General features: G+C 45.1%; 1 protein-coding gene across 1 annotated transcript in view; it reads left to right on the top strand.

Moving 5' to 3' along the window:
* vaspb (vasodilator stimulated phosphoprotein b) overlaps window positions 1-20992 on the top strand; it is a 61030-nt gene that overhangs the window by 15797 nt on the left and 24241 nt on the right. Inside the window, exon 2 of the mRNA XM_035525729.1 lies at window positions 9154-9325. Coding sequence (XP_035381622.1) covers window positions 9154-9325 — 172 coding nt within the window. The remainder of the gene's footprint in view (window positions 1-9153; window positions 9326-20992) is intronic.

Raw genomic sequence — 20992 nt, 5'->3', positions numbered from 1 at the left:
TATTCTGCAAATAGATGGGTCTTCAGTCTGCGTTTGAACACTGCAAGGGACTCTGCTGTCCAGACAGCAAGTGGGAGTTCATTCCACCATCTTGGAGCCAGGACAGAAAATAGTCTCACTGCTTGTCTTCCATGAGTCCTGAAGCAAGGCATTTCAACCCGAGCCATACTTGAGGTTCAAAGTACTCGAGGTACGGATCGGGCTTTGACCATTTGACCTCATGTAGGAAGGTGCTGGTCCATTTTTGGCTTTGTAGGCAAGCATCAAGGTTTTAAATCTGATGTGTGCCGCTACTGGGAGCTATTGAAGGGAGCGTAGCGGTGGAGTAACGTGTAAACTTCGGAAGTTTGAAGACCAGTCATGCTGCTGCATTCTGGACAAGTTGTAGAGGTTTGATGGCTCTTAGAGGAAGACCAGCAAATAGTGAGTTGCAGTAGTCTAGCTTTGAGATCACAAGTACCTGCGTAGCTCCCTGTGAAAGAAAGGGCCAAATCCTTTGTATGTTACAAAGGAGGAATCTGCAAGACCAGGTTAGATTAGAAACATGAGTTGAGAACGACAACTGGTTGTCAAGTTATTCCCAGGCTATGGGCAGCTTGGGATTGTGAAACCAGGGAGTTCTCGAAGGAAACAGTGAGGTCATGATGAGGGTTGGGAGTACCTGGGATGAACAGAAGCTCTGTTTTCCTGGGGTTGAGCTTCAAGTGGTGGGTAGTCATCCATGACACAATGTCAGTCCAGCATGCTGAGGTATGTCTCGAGACCTGCGTATCAGAGGGTGGAAAAGGGAGAAATAATTGCGTGTCATCAGCATAGCAGTGGTAGGGAAAAAGTGGTAGATTTGATGCATCCCTGTTATGATTGACCTAATGCTTAGTGCTTGATCTTGTGCCACCACGATTATCACCTATGTTCTGCTCTTCAGTTCTGCCTTTTCAAGCCATTGGTAGGATTGTCTTATGTTAGCGACCTCTACTATCTGTTGGAGGTATTCTAAGGTATTCCATGGAGGAGCTTATCCTGCCATGACACCTCCTCTGCTTCAATGATAACCTTGTTCCCCCATGTGTCTGAGGCACACCCTCATTTGCTTATGCTTGGGGGCCATTGTTTGGATATGTTTACAGATGTTTCATGTTTCACCCTGGACATTTGGATTTTACACAGTTCTGGTCTTGACATTGGCAGCTTCCTGCTCTAATCTTCTCTTATTATGGCTACTGGGTATCTGATGGCACATTATATGTTTATAGTATTGATCTTATTGTTTTTATTTCAGCTCACACTTGAGGGCCTGCCTTACCCTATGGAGGTATTTGGATGTTACTGCCTTTCTGTTTTTTGCCTCTGTGTAATTGGAGAATCATGAATGTTGTTACATCTCTTATATGGACTTACAAAAGTTCAGTTCCTTCTGTCCTGATCACTATTCTTTTTCTCTCTGCCAACTGCACTTCTCAATCCTGAATGACATTCCTATGTCCTTACAAAATAGTGTGTGTGTGTGTGTGTGTGTGTGTGTGTGTGTGTGTGTGTGTGTGTGTGTGTGTGTGGTGAAGTACACAAGGTTTCCAGAGAAACAGGGCATTACAGACAGAGGTCCTTCATTGACTGGGCAAGCAAAGTGCTTCTAAAGGAGCAGCAACCAGTTTATATTAGGAAAAAGTATGTGTTTTAAATCATAACATTCATTCTCTGTGGTTCTAAAGTTCTGAGAGAGATCAGTTCTTCTTTGAGCTTCCTAAATAGATGGTTATTGATCCCAGAGGGAAAGTCAAATGTCACAGCAGTGTAATAGACAAAGACTAGAGCAAAGTTACCTAATTACAGATATATAAATAAAATAGAAGTGGTATAGATATGATGCAATATCTATAATTTAAAAACTAGCTGTAATAGCTACAACAATAATAAATACAGTACAATGAGATTAAAAATAAAATAGAATGTTCAGTAAGTTGCATAAGTATTATGCAACTACCAAAAAGTGGAAACATGAATAAGTGTGGAGTAAGTCACATTATTATTATGCAGGTGGCTGTGTAAAGATTTATAGAGGCATCCACTGAATAATCACTGATAATGACCAAATTACATCTACCAAAAAAGTTCAGAGAATAATACAATGACCAAGTTAACCCAAAATAAGTACATATCTTTAGGTTGTAAGCTGTAAGAATAGAATGAAGTGCAGCTAATGTGCCAGTGTAAGCTAAGCAGTGAGAGATAGATAGATGTATTGCACGTTTAGATAACGTAGGAGTGCATATGCATAGTGATATTTAGGATGAACAGCTAATGCTATAGAGGTTCAGTGCACAGTAATGATGTCCCAACACAGTGGAAAGGTGTTGTACAGTGTGATTCCTTGTTACAGCGGCGCTGATTGTCTATTGCTGAAGGTACAAGTAGGTCATGGAGGAGGTATAAGGTGTTATTCAAAATAGAGGTGAGTTGGCTAAGAATTGTCCTTTTCTATCACTACTTCAAAGCCATCCAAAGGGCAACCCAAGAATGAGCTTGTAAAATGTATTTGCATCCCTACTTTTGATGTTGCCTCTCCAGCAGACTGCAACATAGAAGACTACTTGCAACAACAGACTGGTAGAAGATTGCTAGCAGCTTGCATACATTAAAGGACTTGAGCTTCCTCAAAAAGTAAAATCTGCTCATCACCTTCCTGTACACAGCCTTTGTGTTGTACTTCCAGTCCACTTTGTTGTAGAGGAGGACACCCAGGTATTTGTAGATGTCTTATAAGCTCAACATCCTGACCCTTGATGGCAGTTGGCCTGGTTGATGGCAATTTGGACCTTTGCCTCTCAGCACTAGGGTCTTGGGTTCGAGTCCCTAGCTGGGTGGAGTTTCCATATTCTCCCTGTGTCTATGTGGGTTTCCTCTGGGGTCTCTGGTTTCCTCCCACAATCCAAAAACATGGAGGCTTGGTTGATTGGATACTCTAAATTGTCCCGTGTGTGTGTCCGTCCAGTGAGGGTTGGTGCTCTGTCCTGGTTTTAACCTTCTCCCCTTTCCCTGCACCCAGTGTAGTTCCCCAAGGGGCTGTGGTTTATGATCGAGAGTATGCTGTGCGCAGATTGGCTGCCGCTTCTCACCGCGTGTGTGTGTGTGTGTGTGTGTGTGTGTGTGTGTGTGAGTGTAAAAATAAATGAATAAAGCAGCGATATTTGTAGCGCGACCTTGAGTTTGAGAAACTAATTACTACTACTACTAATAATAATAATAATAAAAACAACAATAGTTGCAGTCCTCTTCCTCTTGAAATAAACCATCATCTTGGTCTTGCAGACATTGAGGAGCGGATGGTCGTCTCATGCTACTTAAAGATGTTCACACTGTCCCTGTATTCTCCTTCCTGGCAGGAACCAGACCTGTACTAGGAATCAGTGGTGTAGAGTATTAAAAGGAAGGGCACTCAGACTGGCAGTTATCCAGCTACACATACTGGGGTCTGCCAGACTCTGTAACCCAGGTGACCATGTACTTGTCCACCTGCATTCTATCCATCTTCTGATCCAGCATGAGAGGTTGAATAGTATTGTTATTATCTGAATGGTAATTTATCTCTTGACGAGCATGTCTGATATTTTTGTCTCATTTGTAAGACATTAGTGGAGGATAAAAAAGGGATGCAGTCAATGCATCATTTTGGAGACTTCTTACAGAAAAGTATGGAAATGTGTAAATATATTTTTTTTAGAGATGGCATGATGCCAGTTTTTCTTGTACTGCTCTAATACCAATAACTTGCCTTTGAATGTCACTTGATATCAATACCAATCGGATTCAATCAGGTTTTTTCATTAAAAACCACCATGGAGCTCTAGCTTAGTTGTTTGGGAGAATTGTTCATGTGAAATGTATTATATGCTTTTTTTTTTTTTTTGCTTTTTTTTTTAACAGATGCATGGATATGACAGATGAAGATAAAAAAATACAATTATAAAGCATATAAGCATTCATTTTTCTTTCTATTGCTTTACAGCCAGTCTCTCTCTTATTGAGATGGTATTTACTGCCTTGATCATCACCTACTTTGTTCTCAGCTGTGTACTTGTACTCAGTCAGCGTGCATGCACACACTCGCACTCTCTCTCTGTGTGTCTGCATGGCTGTCTGCTTAGTACAACTGCCTCACTTCTGAAATTTACATTATAGTTCATCTACATTTTTCTAATTACTGAATGCAATTGTAATTCCACATCAACTTTAATAATAACCATTTAACTTTTCTTATGAATTTCAGTGGTAAATCACTGTTCTACCCACTACACACCTTCCTAAAATGTAAGGCACACCAGGCACTAAGTGAGCAGACAGAAAGAAACTACCAGTACTACTCATGGAGTCTCTCTTCATGATTGTTTTTTGCTGGAATGAATAACCATTGAAGTTGGCTAATTCTCCAGCTTCTTATTCAAAAGTCTACCTTAAAACTCAGCAGGCTAACGGAAAACATTGTTTTACCCTAGGTTTTTTTTCCGATGCATTTTGATTATACTGCAGCCTTAGAGTAATTAACTTCTTCAATTTAGAGAAAGTGAGTACTCTCTTAGTTTGGCTATTATTTCTACTCTATAGCTCTGTTTCTGTCAGGTTTCTGCTGCTCCTTTCCCCGACCCTAAATTTCCTTTACTTCACTGTCAAACTGGAAATGCCATCATTTGTTGTGGGTTTTTTTTGTTTTATTTTGTTTTTTTGTTTTGTTTTTAAAAAAAAACAACGCAAACAGAATAATAAACAAATCACAGTTGGTCACAGATATAGCAGCAAACAGTGCTAAAACGGTATTTTGTCTTGTTTAAATGCTGTCACTATAAGCTGGATAGCTTGTTCCCCACATTGCATGGGTGTGAGAACATGGATATTTGCATTTTTCTGTCTTCTTTTACATGCATTATTGATTTTGCTATCAATTGTTTTCTTTTATTTATTTATCGGACATGTTCCTGGATAGACCCCTAACACCCTACTCTTTTATATTCTCCCATTGCTGGTGGTCCATAAAGAGCTATTTTCTTTGAGTGACTATTGTTCACACTTACCAAGGTGTCGGGGGTCGGGGGAGGCTGCTATCAAATTACCAAGTGTTTTCCAGGAGCAAGCAGAATGATTGGCAGCTGTTTTATCACATAGAAGACACTTAGACAAAAACATATTTGCCTCAGCTGCTTTATTTGTTTGCCCACTACACTATATTGCCAAAAGTATTCGCTCATCTGCCTTCGCACGCATATGAATGTGAGTGACATCCCAATCTTAATGCATAGGGTTTAATATGATGTTGGCCCACCCTTTGCAGCTATAACAGCTTCAACTCTTCTGGGAAGGCTTTCCACAAGGTTTCAGAGTGTGTTTGTGGGAATTTTTGACCATTCCTCCAGAAGCGCATTCGTGAGGTCAGACACTGGTGTTGGACAAGAAGGCCTGGATTGCAGTCTCCACTCTAATTCATCTCAAAGGTGTTCTATCAGCTTGAGGTCAGGACTCTGTGCAGTCCAGTCAAGTTCTTCCACACCAAACTCACTCGTCCATGTCTTTATGGACCTTGCTTTGTGGACTGGTGAGCAGTCATGTTGGAACAGGAAGGGGCTGTTCCCACAAAGTTGGGAGCGTTAAATTGTCCAAAATCTCTTGGTATGCTGAAGCATTAACAGTTCCTGTCACTGGAACTCAGGGGCCAACTCCTGAAAAACAATCCCACACCATTATCCCCCCTCCACCAAACTTTACACTTGGCACAGTGCACTCAGAGAAGTACTGTTCTTATGGCAACCGCCAAACCCAGAATCGTCCATCAGATTGCCAGATGGAGGAGCACGATTCGTCATTCCAGAGAACATGTCTGCACTGCTCTGGATAGATGAATAGATGGCTTGGATGCAGCTTCTCAGCCATGGAAACATATTCCATGACGCTCTCTTTGCACTGTTCTTGAGCTAATTTGAAGGCCACATCAAGTTTGGAGGTCTGTAGCATCTGATTCTGCATAAAGTTAGAGAACTATGCACCTCAGCATCTGCTGACCACGCTCTGTCATTTTACGTGGCCTACCATTTCGTCGCTGAATTGCAGTCATCCCCAGTCACTTTCCCTTTGTTATAATACCACTGACCGTTCACTGTGGAATATTTAGTAGCGAGGGAATTTCAGGACACAAGGTGTAACATGGTGTAACAAGTCCAGTCATATCACGGTACTACACTGGAATTCACTGAGCTCCTGAGAGTGAACCATTCTTTCACAAATGTTTGTAGAAGCAGTCTGCATGCCTAGGTGCTTGGTTTTATACACCTGTGGCCATGCAAGTGGAACCGCTGAATTCAGTGGTTTGGATGGGTGATTGGAATACCTTTTTAGCAATATGGTGTACTTGAGCTAGAGACATGCGCACCATGAAGCATTGTTTTGCGTTCTAATCCAAATAAAGTGTTGCGCCAGCATGTGATGTTGTTTGGCGAAACTGATGCAGTCATTAATATTGTTTTTAGTGAATCACTGGACATCATGGAATGGAAGAGGCTTATTTTAGCTGAAATTTGTGTGTTATGTCCCTCCTCAGAATTTCTTGAGGAATTTACAGCTATCCTTTCTAATCTAGTCACTCTAGTAGAACCAGCTATTATTGTTAGTGATTTAAATATTCACTTTGATAGTGACCAAAACCCACAATATGATCACGTAAGCCACTGCACCTAGATTTATTGTGAATATCCCAGACTTATCATTTAAGTCTAGGATACCCTCAAACCCCACAGAACTTGATGAAATAACTGAATGTTTAGAAACATTATTCTGCTTCACACTTAATGCTGTTGCTCCACTTAAGAATAAAAAAAATTAGGGGCAAAAATTACAACCTTTTTGTATAATGATCACATTCACAATTTAAAACAAAACACTTGAAAAATATAACATAAATGGCGCCACACTAAGCTTGCAGTCTTCCAGCTTGCATGGAAGAAGAGCCTTCTCAAGTATAGAAAAGCACTTATTACCGCTCAAACATCTTATCTCTTGACTCTAGGATTATTTTTGTTATTTTCTATTAGATTTCTTTTTAGTACAATTGGACATCTAACTAGGACTAAAATTGACACCAATGTTCATATTACAACATCACACAGTAGTAATGAGTTCATGAATTTCTATAATGAGAAAATTAAGCACATGACATGGGACAGCTACTTAGAAATCAGAACAACTAAGCCAAAAACGACTAGAATCCTTTACACCTTTCCAAGCGCCAGAACTTACATCTCTGATCCTGTGCTCAAAATCCTGCACTTGCTTACTAGTCACTGCCCACACACTTTCTTAAGGAAATCCTACTTAATGTAATTGAACCTTTACTAAATTTAATAAACTCTTCATTGAACCTAAATCATTCAAATTATCAGTAATCTGAACACTTAACAATAAATCTAACCTCGACCCATGCTACAGGCTGATCCCGAACCTTCCATTGATTTCCAAGATCCTAGAAAAAGCTGTAGCTTAGCAGCTAAAATCATATCTGAATCAGAAGCAAATACATGAAGTCTTTCAGTAAGAGTTTAGGCATAATCACAGAATGGAAACAGAATGGAATTTAAAATCGTTAATGACCTGTTGTTGGCTTCTGTCCAGGGTTATGTCTCTTTGCTTATATTGGTTGAGCTGAGTACAGCATTTGACCCTATAGATCAGAATATTTTACTATATAGACAACAAATCTTGGTGGGATTAGGAGAATAGCCTTTTACTGGTTTGAATCTTATCTAGCTGGTTGCATACCACAAGGTGTCTCAGAAAGATCTGTTCTAGGGCCTTTGTTTTTTTTCTTATATATAACCTACCTCTAGGTGACATTATACATAAATACTGTGGTAGTTTCCACTGCTACGCTGATGATACTCGGCTTTATAGTCTCTCTTTCTGCCGCAGTATACCTACCGCTGATATCAGTGATGTTATTGAGCTTCAACCCGTCTCAGCTGCCATGACTACTCCCTCCACCCCAGCCAACTACCTCTCTGATTCCCTTAATGGACGTTCTCTTGTGGGATGGGTCTCAGGCTCATGCACACCTCAAGACAAGACTAGGACATCTAGAAAATTGGACTAGACATTAATTGCTTTTTTTTTTTTTTCCATTTTATTATTAGTTATTTAATTTTCTCCTAAAATTATTATTACTGTGGCCATAGTAGGATGGGGGCTCCCCCTTGGTTGCTCTCAAGGTTTCGTCTTCATTCTCTAGGGAGTTTTTCCTTGCGACTGTCACCCTTGACTTGCTCAAAGAAGGCTTGGACTTGGACATTTGTAAAGCTGCTTTGTGATATCTGTTGTAAAAAGCACTATATAAATACATTTTTGATTTTGATTTTAGATTTATTGGATCACGTTCCTTAAATTTTTGTAATATACGATCCAGCATTTTTGCTGATATTGGCCCGATTCTGATATGTGATATTGAATCGGTGACATCTCTAATACTTTCATAACTGTGGAAAATCATAACTAAGGAAGTCATAAATTATGCCTTTGTTCATGTTTTACCAGTTCAGAGAGTGGACACACATCTATAAACAGTCTATTGTTAAGACAACCATAAATCCTTTATTACTGACTTATCCTACAAATAAAGCAGTAGCTAATATTATATTTAAAATACTTCAGAATCCTAAAAAGGATGAGGCATCATCCTGGAGGCATCAACCTTGTGAAGTACACAAGGTTTTCAGAGAAAAAGATCTACACTCTTGGAACTTTAGAAACCTGTGGAATGAATGTTAGGGTTTAAACATCTACCTTTTTCGAGTATAAACTGCTTCCTCCTCCTACAGATTCTGAAGCACTCTGCACAGATGATGGATTGCTGTCTGAAACATTTCAGGTTTCTCTGGAAACCTTGTGTATTTCACTTATATTTGACGATGTATAATGATTTCTTTTAAACTCAAATGTAATCCTGTATGAGAGTGTGTGCCTATGGACATGTGTGGTAATGGGCTGTTATCAGGTACCCTGCTGTTCTTTCTTCTCTGTATGTAGACAAATGAGCATTTCAAGTCATTGTTAATGCTGGTTGGGATTGTATTTATTTTTAATTTCTCCTTTTTGTGTTTGTCTGTCTTTCTCAACCTCTCTTAGTGAGTCCAGTATTTGTCAGGCAAGGGCCACGGTAATGATCTACGATGATGCCAATAAGAAATGGATTCCAGCAGGCACAGGCCCCCAGAACTTCAGCAGAGTACAGATCTACCATAACCCCAGCAACAACACCTTCCGAGTGGTGGGACGAAAAATGCAGACTGATCAGCAGGTACAGCAGATTGTATGTGTTATGATCAGCAGGTACAGGAGATGGGTGGGTGTGTCTGTGTGTGTGTGTGGTGTAATCCTTGTGAATGTACACTTGCTGTCTTCTTTTTTTAAACTCCATAATTTATAGTATTTTACACCCTAGTTAATTTCAAGTATTTACTGAAACGATTTTACAACATACAAAGGAAGCAATACAAAATAGTACTCAAAATAGCCTTGAGAAATTCAGTGACTACATTTCAGCTGGAAATCACCTGATGCTGTGATTGATGCTATGTTTATATAGTCATTCAAATTGGCAATAACTAGCTTCAAACAATAGACACTCCTATTTTTGACTAGTATGTGAGAGTGAGGAGTCATTGATCTAAAATAAAAATAAAAAAAAAAAAGCTCACATCATAATCTTAAGGCTTGATGCCTAAATTTTGGTATGCTCAGTAATTCTGAATAATTGCATAGTATATCTGACAGTTACTAGGTCAAAAATCAAATGATTCACTAAATATCAGTGGTACAATTTCAAACTACAACTTGATGTATGTAGTTTGGATTAAAAGAATGAGGTAAAGCTGCTTTCATGGGTATCCCTAACTACAAATAAAGACTATTTTTAAGAATGAATGTTGGCTAGAAACCTTTTAAAAACCTGCATTCCATGGTTAGAAATGGCACTTATATTACCCTATGTGCAGCTAGGATGGGGAAAAAATTTCCTGGTTACCCCCAGGCCCACATAGCCAGTAATCATCCACTACCTTGTAACTTTTGGAAAGGGATTTCAGTGTTTTCCAGGCCACCAGCGTGGTATTAGTAAGGGCTAATCCTCCTCCTCTAGCTGATCTACGAGAGTATCTCATCACATTCACTGACACTTTTGCAGTCTTCACAAAACATAAACAGACTCAGATTTACAGACTTGAGAAAATACTTCAGATCACAATATTTCAGTTCGAGTTAGCGATAGTATTCTTCTGTTGGTAGGATGGTGATGTTGCTCAATAGGTGTTTTTCACGTTCTTTGCCTTTTGAGAGCAGAAAGGTCACTCCAAACCAGTCTGGTAGAATTCCTGGATTCCTGGTAATTGGAGTAAATGCCCTCTCGCAAGGTGTTCGTGGAGAGCATCAAATAGCAGGATCCTTGAAGATGTGAGATAACTAGGCAGATTCTGCAATGTTTCTCCAGAAGAATTTGATGTTCTGCTGAGAAAGTTGTTCTGTACAGGGCTCTGTTTTTGTTTTTTTCTTTATTTTTGAACTGTTTTCTTGGAGCAGTCTGTTCTGAGAGAATTGATCAGACTGTTTTGCATTACCTTCTCAGCCTTTGTGCTTTTGCTTAGAATTCATCTCGAGTATTCTCAAGAGTTCTTAAATCTATGCTGTTAATAACATAGCTCTGCTGTCATGATCTTTTTACTTATTTCCATGTTTCATTGTAGCCTACATGTATTTAGTGTTCTCTTGTAGACCGCTAGCCAAGCAGTATGTTTTTTGTATATATTAATTTTGTAATACTGTTCTATATTTTACTGAGCTTCTGTAGGTTTGATTACCTGCCTGTTCTCTGTTCCCTGTGGTGTTATCTATTAAGGTGTTATCAACCTGTCTGTCATTGCTAGGTTAATTTAGCAATTTAGCACTTATTAACCATGTATTTCCCAGATATTTTAATTCAGACCCAAGACATAAACTTGATGAGAAGGAAAAAGTGGTGAGACTGCATTTTATGTATAGCAATATTTACACAATGACAGATGGATGGTAGTAGTGGAAATTATCAGATAATGGCTAGCCTCATTTGTAAAACAACAAAGGACGAACTGAAGCAAAAATGGCACCATTAGCAAAGAAATCAGATGTTGGTTATACAGCTAAAATAACTTCACAATACAAAGGTACATTGAATTACATTAAAAGGGTATAAACACATTCCACAACAGTAATAATCTTTTGTTAGTGATTTAGCTAGAAAACTGTTAATATAACTTATCTGTTCAGCAAGGAAAAAAAAAAGCAAGCCTGTAGTGCTGGGCAATCTTAAAATGGATTTCAAAACAGAATAATGATTAACAAACCTATTTCCTACTGCACATTGTTTCTTTGAGCTACAAGAAATATTGTCATTTCCTGATAATAGTGCTCCAAAAATCCTGTAACTCCCAATCGGAAATTCAGATTTTTCTGTGAGATCTGATTTCACAAATTTGGAAGTGTTAATAAAAATGGTGTGAAATTAAATGGTTGTAGCTAGAATAGATTGTAATAGTTTATACTCTACACTGGTATTGAATTGTATCTACAATGCCATAAGAATCAATAGGATACCCATAAACCACTTGGATACAAAAGTTAAACAAAAAGGTTCTCCAGAGGGTCTTTTTTTTTTTTTTCCCCCACACCAATGCTGACCAATGACTGCTGTTTCCAACAAGCACAACTTCATGTGGTTAAGTAGGCTAGTAGGAACTTTTAAAGAGGATATGAAGGCATCTTTGTCATGTCGCTCCCCTTCCATGTGCCAGTGATGATTCCTATTATGGAAGCCATTTCCTGGAACCCTGGAACCACTTCCTATGTCAGTTAGGGAATTCTCTTCTGTCCTCTTTCTCCATAACATTGCTCTTACTCCATAACACTCATCTCTCTTTATCTTTTTTCTCCCCACACCTTCTTTTTTCACCCGTTTGTTTTTAATAACATGTATATAAAATATATATATATATATATATATATATATATATATATATATATATATATATATATAAACTGAGACAGAGAGACAGTGAGAGTGAGAGACTGAGAGAGACGGTGAGAGTGAGAGACTGAGAGAGACGGTGAGAGTGAGGGACTGAGAGAGACGGTGAGAGTGAGGGACTGAGAGAGACGGTGAGAGTGAGGGACTGAGAGAGACGGTGAGAGTGAGGGACTGAGAGAGACGGTGAGGGACTGAGAGAGAGACAGTGAGAGAGACAGTGAGAGACTGAGAGACGGTGAGAGTGAGGGACTGAGAGACGGTGAGAGTGAGGGACAGAGAGACGGTGAGAGTGAGGGACTGAGAGAGACGGTGAGGGACTGAGAGAGAGACAGTGAGAGAGACAGTGAGAGAGACAGTGAGAGAGACAGTGAGAGAGACAGTGAGAGACTGAGAGACTGTGAGAGAGACAGTGAGAGAGACAGTGAGAGACTGTGAGACAGTGAGAGACTGTGAGACAGTGAGGGACTGAGAGAGACAGTGAGGGACTGAGAGACAGTGAGGGACTGAGAGAGACAGTGAGGGACTGAGAGAGACGGTGAGAGTGAGGGACTGAGAGAGACGGTGAGAGTGAGGGACTGAGAGAGACGGTGAGGGACTGAGAGAGAGACAGTGAGAGAGACAGTGAGAGAGACAGTGAGAGAGACAGTGAGAGACAGTGAGAGAGACAGTGAGGGACTGAGAGAGACAGTGAGGGACTGAGAGAGACAGTGAGACAGTGAGAGACTGAGAGACTGAGAGACTGAGAGAGACAGGGAGAGAGACAGTGAGAGAGACAGTGAGAGAGACAGTGAGAGACTGAGAGACTGTGAGAGAGACAGTGAGAGACAGTGAGAGAGACAGTGAGAGAGACAGTGAGAGACTGTGAGACAGTGAGGGACTGAGAGAGACAGTGAGGGACTGAGAGACAGTGAGACAGTGAGAGACAGTGAGAGACAGTGAGAGACTGAGAGAGACAGGGAGAGAGACAGGGAGAGAGACAGTGAGACAGACAGTGAGAGAGACTGAGAGACAGACAGTGAGAGACTGAGAGAGAGACAGTGAGAGACTGAGAGAGACAGTGAGACAGAGAGACTGAGAGAGACTGAGAGAGACAGTGAGGGACTGAGAGAGACAGTGCGGGACAGACAGTGAGACTGAGAGAGACAGTGAGAGAGACAGTGAGAGACAGAGAGACAGTGAGAGAGACAGTGAGAGAGACAGTGAGAGACAGTGAGAGAGACAGTGAGAGAGACAGTGAGAGACTGAGAGACAGTGAGAGAGACAGTGAGAGACTGAGACAGTGAGAGAGACAGTGAGAGACTGAGAGAGAGACTGAGAGAGAGACAGTGAGAGACTGAGAGAGACTGAGAGAGACAGTGAGACTGAGAGACCGTGAGAGACAGTGACAGTGAGAGAGACAGTGAGAGACAGTGAGAGACTGTGAGAGACTGTGAGAGAGACTGTGAGAGAGACAGTGAGACAGTGAGAGAGACAGTGAGAGACTGAGAGAGACAGTGAGACTGAGACAGTGAGAGAGACAGTGAGAGAGACAGTGAGAGACTGAGAGAGACAGTGTGAGACAGTGAGAGACTGAGAGACAGTGAGAGACAGTGAGAGAGACAGTGAGACTGAGAGAGACAGTGAGAGAGACAGTGAGAGAGACAGTGAGAGAGACTGAGAGAGACTGTGAGAGACTGTGAGAGACAGTGAGAGAGACAGTGAGAGGACAGTGACAGTGAGAGACAGTGAGAGACAGTGAGAGACAGTGAGAGACAGAGAGACAGTGAGAGAGACAGTGAGAGAGACAGTGAGAGACTGTGAGAGAAAGAGAGACTGTGAGACAGTGAGAGAGACAGTGAGAGAGACAGTGAGAGACAGTGAGACAGTGAGAGAGACAGTGAGAGACAGTGAGAGAGACAGTGAGAGACAGTGAGACAGTGAGAGAGACAGTGAGAGAGACTGAGAGACAGTGAGAGACTGAGAGAGACAGTGAGAGACTGAGAGACAGTGAGAGAGACAGTGAGAGACTGAGAAAGACTGACAGAGACTGTGAGAGACAGTGAGACAGTGAGAGAGACAGTGAGAGGACAGTGAGACAGTGAGAGAGACAGTGAGAGGACAGTGACAGTGAGAGAGACAGTGAGAGACTGAGAGAGACTGAGAGAGACAGTGAGACTGAGACAGTGAGAGAGACAGTGAGAGACTGAGAGACAGTGAGAGAGACAGTGAGAGACTGAGACAGTGAGAGACTGAGACAGTGAGAGAGACAGTGAGAGAGACAGTGAGAGAGACAGTGAGAGACTGAGAGAGACAGTGAGAGACAGACTGAGAGAGACAGTGAGAGAGACAGTGAGATACTGAGAGACTGAGAGAGACTGAGAGAGACAGTGAGAGACTGAGAGAGACAGTGAGAGACTGTGAGAGAGACAGTGAGAGACATTGAGAGAGACAGTGAGAGACTGAGAGACAGTGAGAGAGACAGTGAGAGAGACAGTGTGAGAGACAGTGAGAGAGACAGTGTGAGAGACAGTGAGACTGAGACAGTGAGAGAGACAGAGACTGTGAGAGAGACTGTGAGAGAGACTGTGAGAGAGACTGTGAGAGAGACTGTGAGAGAGACTGTGAGAGAGACTGAGAGAGACTGAGAGAGAGACAGTGAGAGAGACAGTGAGAGACTGATTGACTGAGAGACAGTGAGAGAGACAGTGAGAGACTGAGAGAGACTGTGAGACTGTGAGAGAGACTGTGAGAGAGACTGTGAGAGACTGTGAGAGACTGTGAGAGACAGTGAGAGACAGAGAGAGACTGTGAGAGAGACTGTGAGACTGAGAGAGACTGTGAGAGACTGAGAGACTGAGAGAGACAGTGAGAGACACTGAGAGACAGTGAGAGAGACTGTGAGAGAGACTGTGAGAGAGACAGTGAGAGAGACTGTGAGAGAAACAGTGAGAGAGACAGTGAGACAGTGAGAGAGACAGTGAGAGACAGAGAGACAGTGAGAGAGACAGTGAGAGACTGAGAGAGACTGAGAGACTGAGAGAGACAGTGAGACTGTGAGAGACAGTGAGACTGTGAGAGACAGTGAGACTGTGAGAGACAGTGAGACTGTGAGAGACAGTGAGACTGTGAGAGACTGAGAGACTGTGAGAGACAGTGAGACTGTGAGAGACAGTGAGACTGTGAGAGACTGAGAGACTGTGAGAGACAGAGAGACAGTGAGGGAGGGAGACAGTGACGGTGAGTGAGTGACACAGTGAGTGATACAGACACAGTGAGGGAGGGAGAGACAGTGACAGTGAGGGAGGGAGAGACAGTGACAGAGTGAGTGACAGACAGACACAGTGAGAGAGACAGACACAGTGAGAGAGACACAGTGAGGGAGAGAGACACAGTGAGGGAGAGAGACACAGTGAGGGAGAGAGACACAGTGAGGGAGAGAGACACAGTGAGGGAGAGTGACACAGTGAGGGAGAGAGCGAGCGAGACAGCGAGAGAGAGAGACTGTGAGAGAGACTGTGAGAGAGACTGTGAGAGAGACTGTGAGAGACAGTGAGAGACAGAGAGAGACTGTGAGAGAGACTGTGAGACTGAGAGAGACTGTGAGAGACTGAGAGACTGAGAGAGACAGTGAGAGACACTGAGAGACAGTGAGAGAGACTGTGAGAGAGACTGTGAGAGAGACAGTGAGAGAGACTGTGAGAGAAACAGTGAGAGAAACAGTGAGAGAGACAGTGAGACAGTGAGAGAGACAGTGAGAGACAGAGAGACAGTGAGAGAGACAGTGAGAGACTGAGAGAGACTGAGAGACTGAGAGAGACAGTGAGACTGTGAGAGACTGAGAGACTGTGAGAGACAGTGAGACTGTGAGAGACTGAGAGACTGTGAGAGACAGTGAGACTGTGAGAGACAGTGAGACTGTGAGAGACTGAGAGACTGTGAGAGACAGAGAGACAGTGAGGGAGGGAGACAGTGACGGTGAGTGAGTGACACAGTGAGTGATACAGACACAGTGAGGGAGGGAGAGACAGTGACAGTGAGGGAGGGAGAGACAGTGACAGAGTGAGTGACAGACAGACACAGTGAGAGAGACAGACACAGTGAGAGAGACACAGTGAGGGAGAGAGACACAGTGAGGGAGAGAGACACAGTGAGGGAGAGAGACACAGTGAGGGAGAGAGACACAGTGAGGGAGAGTGACACAGTGAGGGAGAGAGCGAGCGAGACAGCGAGAGAGAGAGACAGTGAGACAGCGAGAGATAGAGACAGTGACGGTGAGTGAGTGACACAGTGAGTGAGTGATAGACAGACACAGAGAGAGAGAGAGACTGAGAGGGAGAGACAGTGAGGGAGGGAGAGACAGTGACAGTGAGTGAGTGACACAGACACAGTGAGAGAGACAGAGAGACTGAGAGAGACACAGTGAGGGAGAGAGACACAGTGAGGGAGAGAGACACAGTGAGAGAGGGAGACAGTGAGGGAGAGACAGATACACAGTGAGACAGTGAGATTGAGAGAGACAGTGAGGGAGAGAGACAGTGAGGGAGAGAGAGACAGTGAGGGAGAGAGAGACAGTGAGGGAGAGAGAGACAGTGAGGGAGAGAGAGACAGTGAGGGAGAGAGAGACAGTGAGGGAGAGAGACAGTGAGGGAGAGAGACAGTGAGGGAGAGAGAGACAGTGAGGGAGAGAGAGACAGTGAGGGAGAGAGAGACAGTGAGGGAGACAGAGAGAGACAGATGGTGAGAGAGAGACAGATGGTGAGAGAGAGACAGATGGTGAGAGAGACAGATGGTGAGAGAGACAGATGGTGAGAGAGAGACAGACGGAGGGAGAGAGACAGACGGACAGAGGGTGAGGGAGAGAGACAGACAGACAGACAGAGGGTGAGGGAGAGAGACAGTGACAGTGAGTGAGTGACACAGTGAGTGACAGTGAGTGAGAGAGACAGTGAGGGAGAGAGAGACAGTGAGGGAGAGAGAGAGACAGACAGACAGAGGGTGAGGGAGAGAGACAGTGACAGTGAGTGAGTGACACAGTGAGTGACAGTGAGTGAGAGAGACAGTGAGGGAGAGAGAGACAGTGAGGGAGAGAGAGAGACAGACAGACAGAGGGTGAGGGAGAGAGAGACAGACAGACAGAGGGTGAGGGAGAGAGAGACAGACAGACAGAGGGTGAGGGAGAGAGACAGACAGACAGACAGAGGGTGAGGGAGAGAGACAGACAGACAGACAGAGGGTGAGGGAGAGAGACAGACAGACAGACAGAGGGTGAGGGAGACGGACAGACAGAGGGTGAGGGAGACGGACAGACAGAGGGTGAGGGAGACGGACAGACAGAGGGTGAGGGAGACGGACAGACAGAGGGTGAGGGAGACGGACAGACAGAGGGTGAGGGAGAGGGACAGACAGAGGGTGAGGGAGAGGGACAGACAGAGGGTGAGGGAGAGGGACAGACAGAGGGTGAGGGAGAGAGAGGGAGACGGACAGAGAGAGGGAGACGGACAGAGAGAGGGAGACGGACAGAGAGAGAGAGACGGACAGAGAGACAGAGAGAGAGAGAGAGACGGACAGAGAGACAGAGAGAGAGAGAGACGAACAGAGAGACAGAAAGAGAGAGAGACGGACAGAGAGACAGAGAGAGACAGACAGACGGAGTGAGAGAGAAAGAGACAGACAGACGGAGTGAGAGAGAAAGACAGAGAGAGAGAGAGAAAGACACAGAGAGAGAGAAAAAGACAAAGAGAGAGACAGAGAGAGACATACAGAGAGAGACAGAGAGACAGACACAGACAGACAGACAGACACACAGAGAGACACAGACAGAGAGAGACACACACAGAGAGAGACACACACAGAGAGACAAAGGGAGAGAGAGAGCGAGACAGACAGAAAGAGAGAGATAGAGAGAGACAGACAGAGAGTGAGACAGAGAGAGACAGACTGAGACAGAGAGAGAGACAGACTGAGACAGAGAGAGAGACAGACTGAGACAGAGAGAGAGACACAGACTGAGACAGAGAGAGACACAGACTGAGACAGAGACACATACTGAGACAGAGCGAGACACAGGCTGAGACAGAGCGTGAGACAGACAGAGAGTGAGACAGACAGAGAAAGAGAGACACAGACTGAGACAGAGAGAGAGATGGACAGAGAGAGAGAGACGGACAGACAGAGAGAGAGAGACGGACAGACAGAGAGAGAGAGACGGACAGACAGAGAGAGAGAGACGGACAGACAGAGAGAGAGAGACGGACAGACAGAGAGAGAGACGGACAGACAGAGAGAGAGAGACACACGGACAGACAGAGAGACAGACACACAGAGAGACACAGACAGGGAGAGAGAGAGACGGACAGACAGAGACAGACGGACAGAGAGAGAGACAGACGGACGGACAGAGAGAGAGAGACGGACGGACAGAGAGAGAGAGAGACGGACGGACAGAGAGAGAGAGAGACGGACGGACAGAGAGAGAGAGAGAGACGGACGGACAGAGAGAGAGAGAGAGACGGACGGACGGACAGAGAGAGAGAGAGACGGACGGACAGAGAGAGAGACGGACGGACAGAGAGAGAGAGGGACGGACGGACAGAGAGAGAGACAGAGACGGACGGACAGAGAGAGAGACAGAGACGGACGGACAGAGAGAGAGAGAGACGGACGGACAGAGAGAGAGAGACGGACGGACAGAGAGAGAGAGGGACGGACGGACAGAGAGAGAGAGGGAAGGACGGACAGAGAGAGAGAGGGACGGACGGACAGAGAGAGAGACAGAGACGGACGGACAGAGAGAGAGACAGGGACGGACGGACAGAGAGAGAGAGAGACGGACGGACAGAGAGAGAGAGAGAGACGGACGGACAGAGAGAGAGAGAGAGACGGACGGACGGACAGAGAGAGAGAGAGACGGACGGACAGAGAGAGAGACGGACGGACAGAGAGAGAGAGGGACGGACGGACAGAGAGAGAGACAGAGACGGACGGACAGAGAGAGAGACAGAGACGGACGGACAGAGAGAGAGAGAGACGGACGGACAGAGAGAGAGAGACGGACGGACAGAGAGAGAGAGGGACGGACGGACAGAGAGAGAGAGGGAAGGACGGACAGAGAGAGAGAGGGACGGACGGACAGAGAGAGAGACAGAGACGGACGGACAGAGAGAGAGACAGGGACGGACGGACAGAGAGAGAGACAGGGACGTACGGACAGAGAGAGAGAGAGACGGACGGACAGAGAGAGAGGGACGGACGGACAGAGAGAGAGACAGGGACGTACGGACAGAGAGAGAGAGAGACGGACGGACAGAGAGAGAGAGACGGACGGACAGAGAGAGAGAGACGGACGGACAGAGAGAGAGAGGGACGGACGGACAGAGAGAGAGAGGGACGGACGGACAGAGAGAGAGAGGGACGGACGGACAGAGAGAGAGAGGGACGGACGGACAGAGAGAGAGAGGGACGGACGGACAGAGAGAGAGAGAGAGAGAGACACGGACGGACAGAGAGAGAGACACGGACGGACGGAGAGAGAGAGAGAGAGACGGACGGAGAGTGAGACAGAGAGAGACACAGACTGAGACAGAGAGAGACACAGACTGAGACAGAGAGAGACACAGACTGAGACAGAGACACATACTGAGACAGAGCGAGACACAGGCTGAGACAGAGCGTGAGACAGACAGAGCGTGAGACAGACAGAGCGTGAGACAGACAGAGAGTGAGACAGACAGACAGAGAGTGAGACAGACAGAGAGAGAGAGAGAGAGACGGACAGAGAGAGAGAGAGACGGACAGACAGAGAGAGAGACGGACAGACAGAGAGAGAGAGACGGACGGACAGACAGAGAGACAGACACACAGAGAGACACAGACAGGGAGAGAGAGAGACGGACAGACAGAGACAGACGGACAGAGAGAGACAGAGACGGACAGAGAGAGAGACAGAGACGGACGGACAGAGAGAGAGACAGAGACACGGACGGACAGAGAGAGAGAGAGAGACGGACGGACAGAGAGAGAGACAGAGATGGACGGACAGAGAGAGAGAGAGAGAGACGGACGGACAGAGAGAGAGACAGAGATGGACGGACAGAGAGAGAGAGAGAGAGACGGACGGACAGAGAGAGAGAGACGGACGGACAGAGAGAGAGAGGGACGGACGGACAGAGAGAGAGAGGGACGGACGGACAGAGAGAGAGAGGGACGGACGGACAGAGAGAGAGAGGGACGGACGGACAGAGAGAGAGAGAGAGACGGACGGACAGAGAGAGAGAGAGAGAGACGGACGGACAGAGAGAGAGAGAGAGAGACGGACGGACAGAGAGAGAGAGAGAGAGACGGACGGACAGAGAGAGAGAGAGAGAGAGACGGACGGACAGAGAGAGAGAGAGAGAGACGGACGGAGAGAGAGAGAGAGAGACGGACGGAGAGAGAGAGAGAGAGACGGACGGACAGAGAGAGAGAGACGGACGGACAGAGAGAGAGACGGACAGAGAGAGAGAGAGAGAGACGGACAGAGAGAGAGAGAGAGAGACGGACAGAGAGAGAGAGAGACGGACAGAGAGAGAGAGACAGACAGACAGAGAGAGAGACACGGACAGACAGAGAGAGAGAGACACGGACAGACAGAGAGAGAGAGACACGGACAGAGACGGACAGACAGAGAGAGAGACGGACAGACAGAGACGGACAGACAGAGACGGACAGACAGAGACGGACAGAGAGAGACACGGACAGACAGAGAGAGAGGGACAGACAGAGAGAGAGGGACAGACAGAGAGAGACACAGACAGAGAGAGACACAGAGAGACGGACGGACAGAGAGAGAGAGAAAAAGACAGACAGAGAGAGAGAGAAAAAGACAGACAGAGAGAGAGAGAAAAAGACAGACAGAGAGAGAGAGAGACAGAGAGAGAGCGAGAGAGAGACAGA

This window comes from Electrophorus electricus, chromosome 4 (genome assembly GCF_013358815.1).
Source record: "Electrophorus electricus isolate fEleEle1 chromosome 4, fEleEle1.pri, whole genome shotgun sequence".
NCBI lineage: Eukaryota > Metazoa > Chordata > Actinopteri > Gymnotiformes > Gymnotidae > Electrophorus > Electrophorus electricus.
The sequence above is the reverse complement of the archived record's forward strand: the minus strand, read 5'-3'. Positions and strand labels throughout refer to the sequence as shown.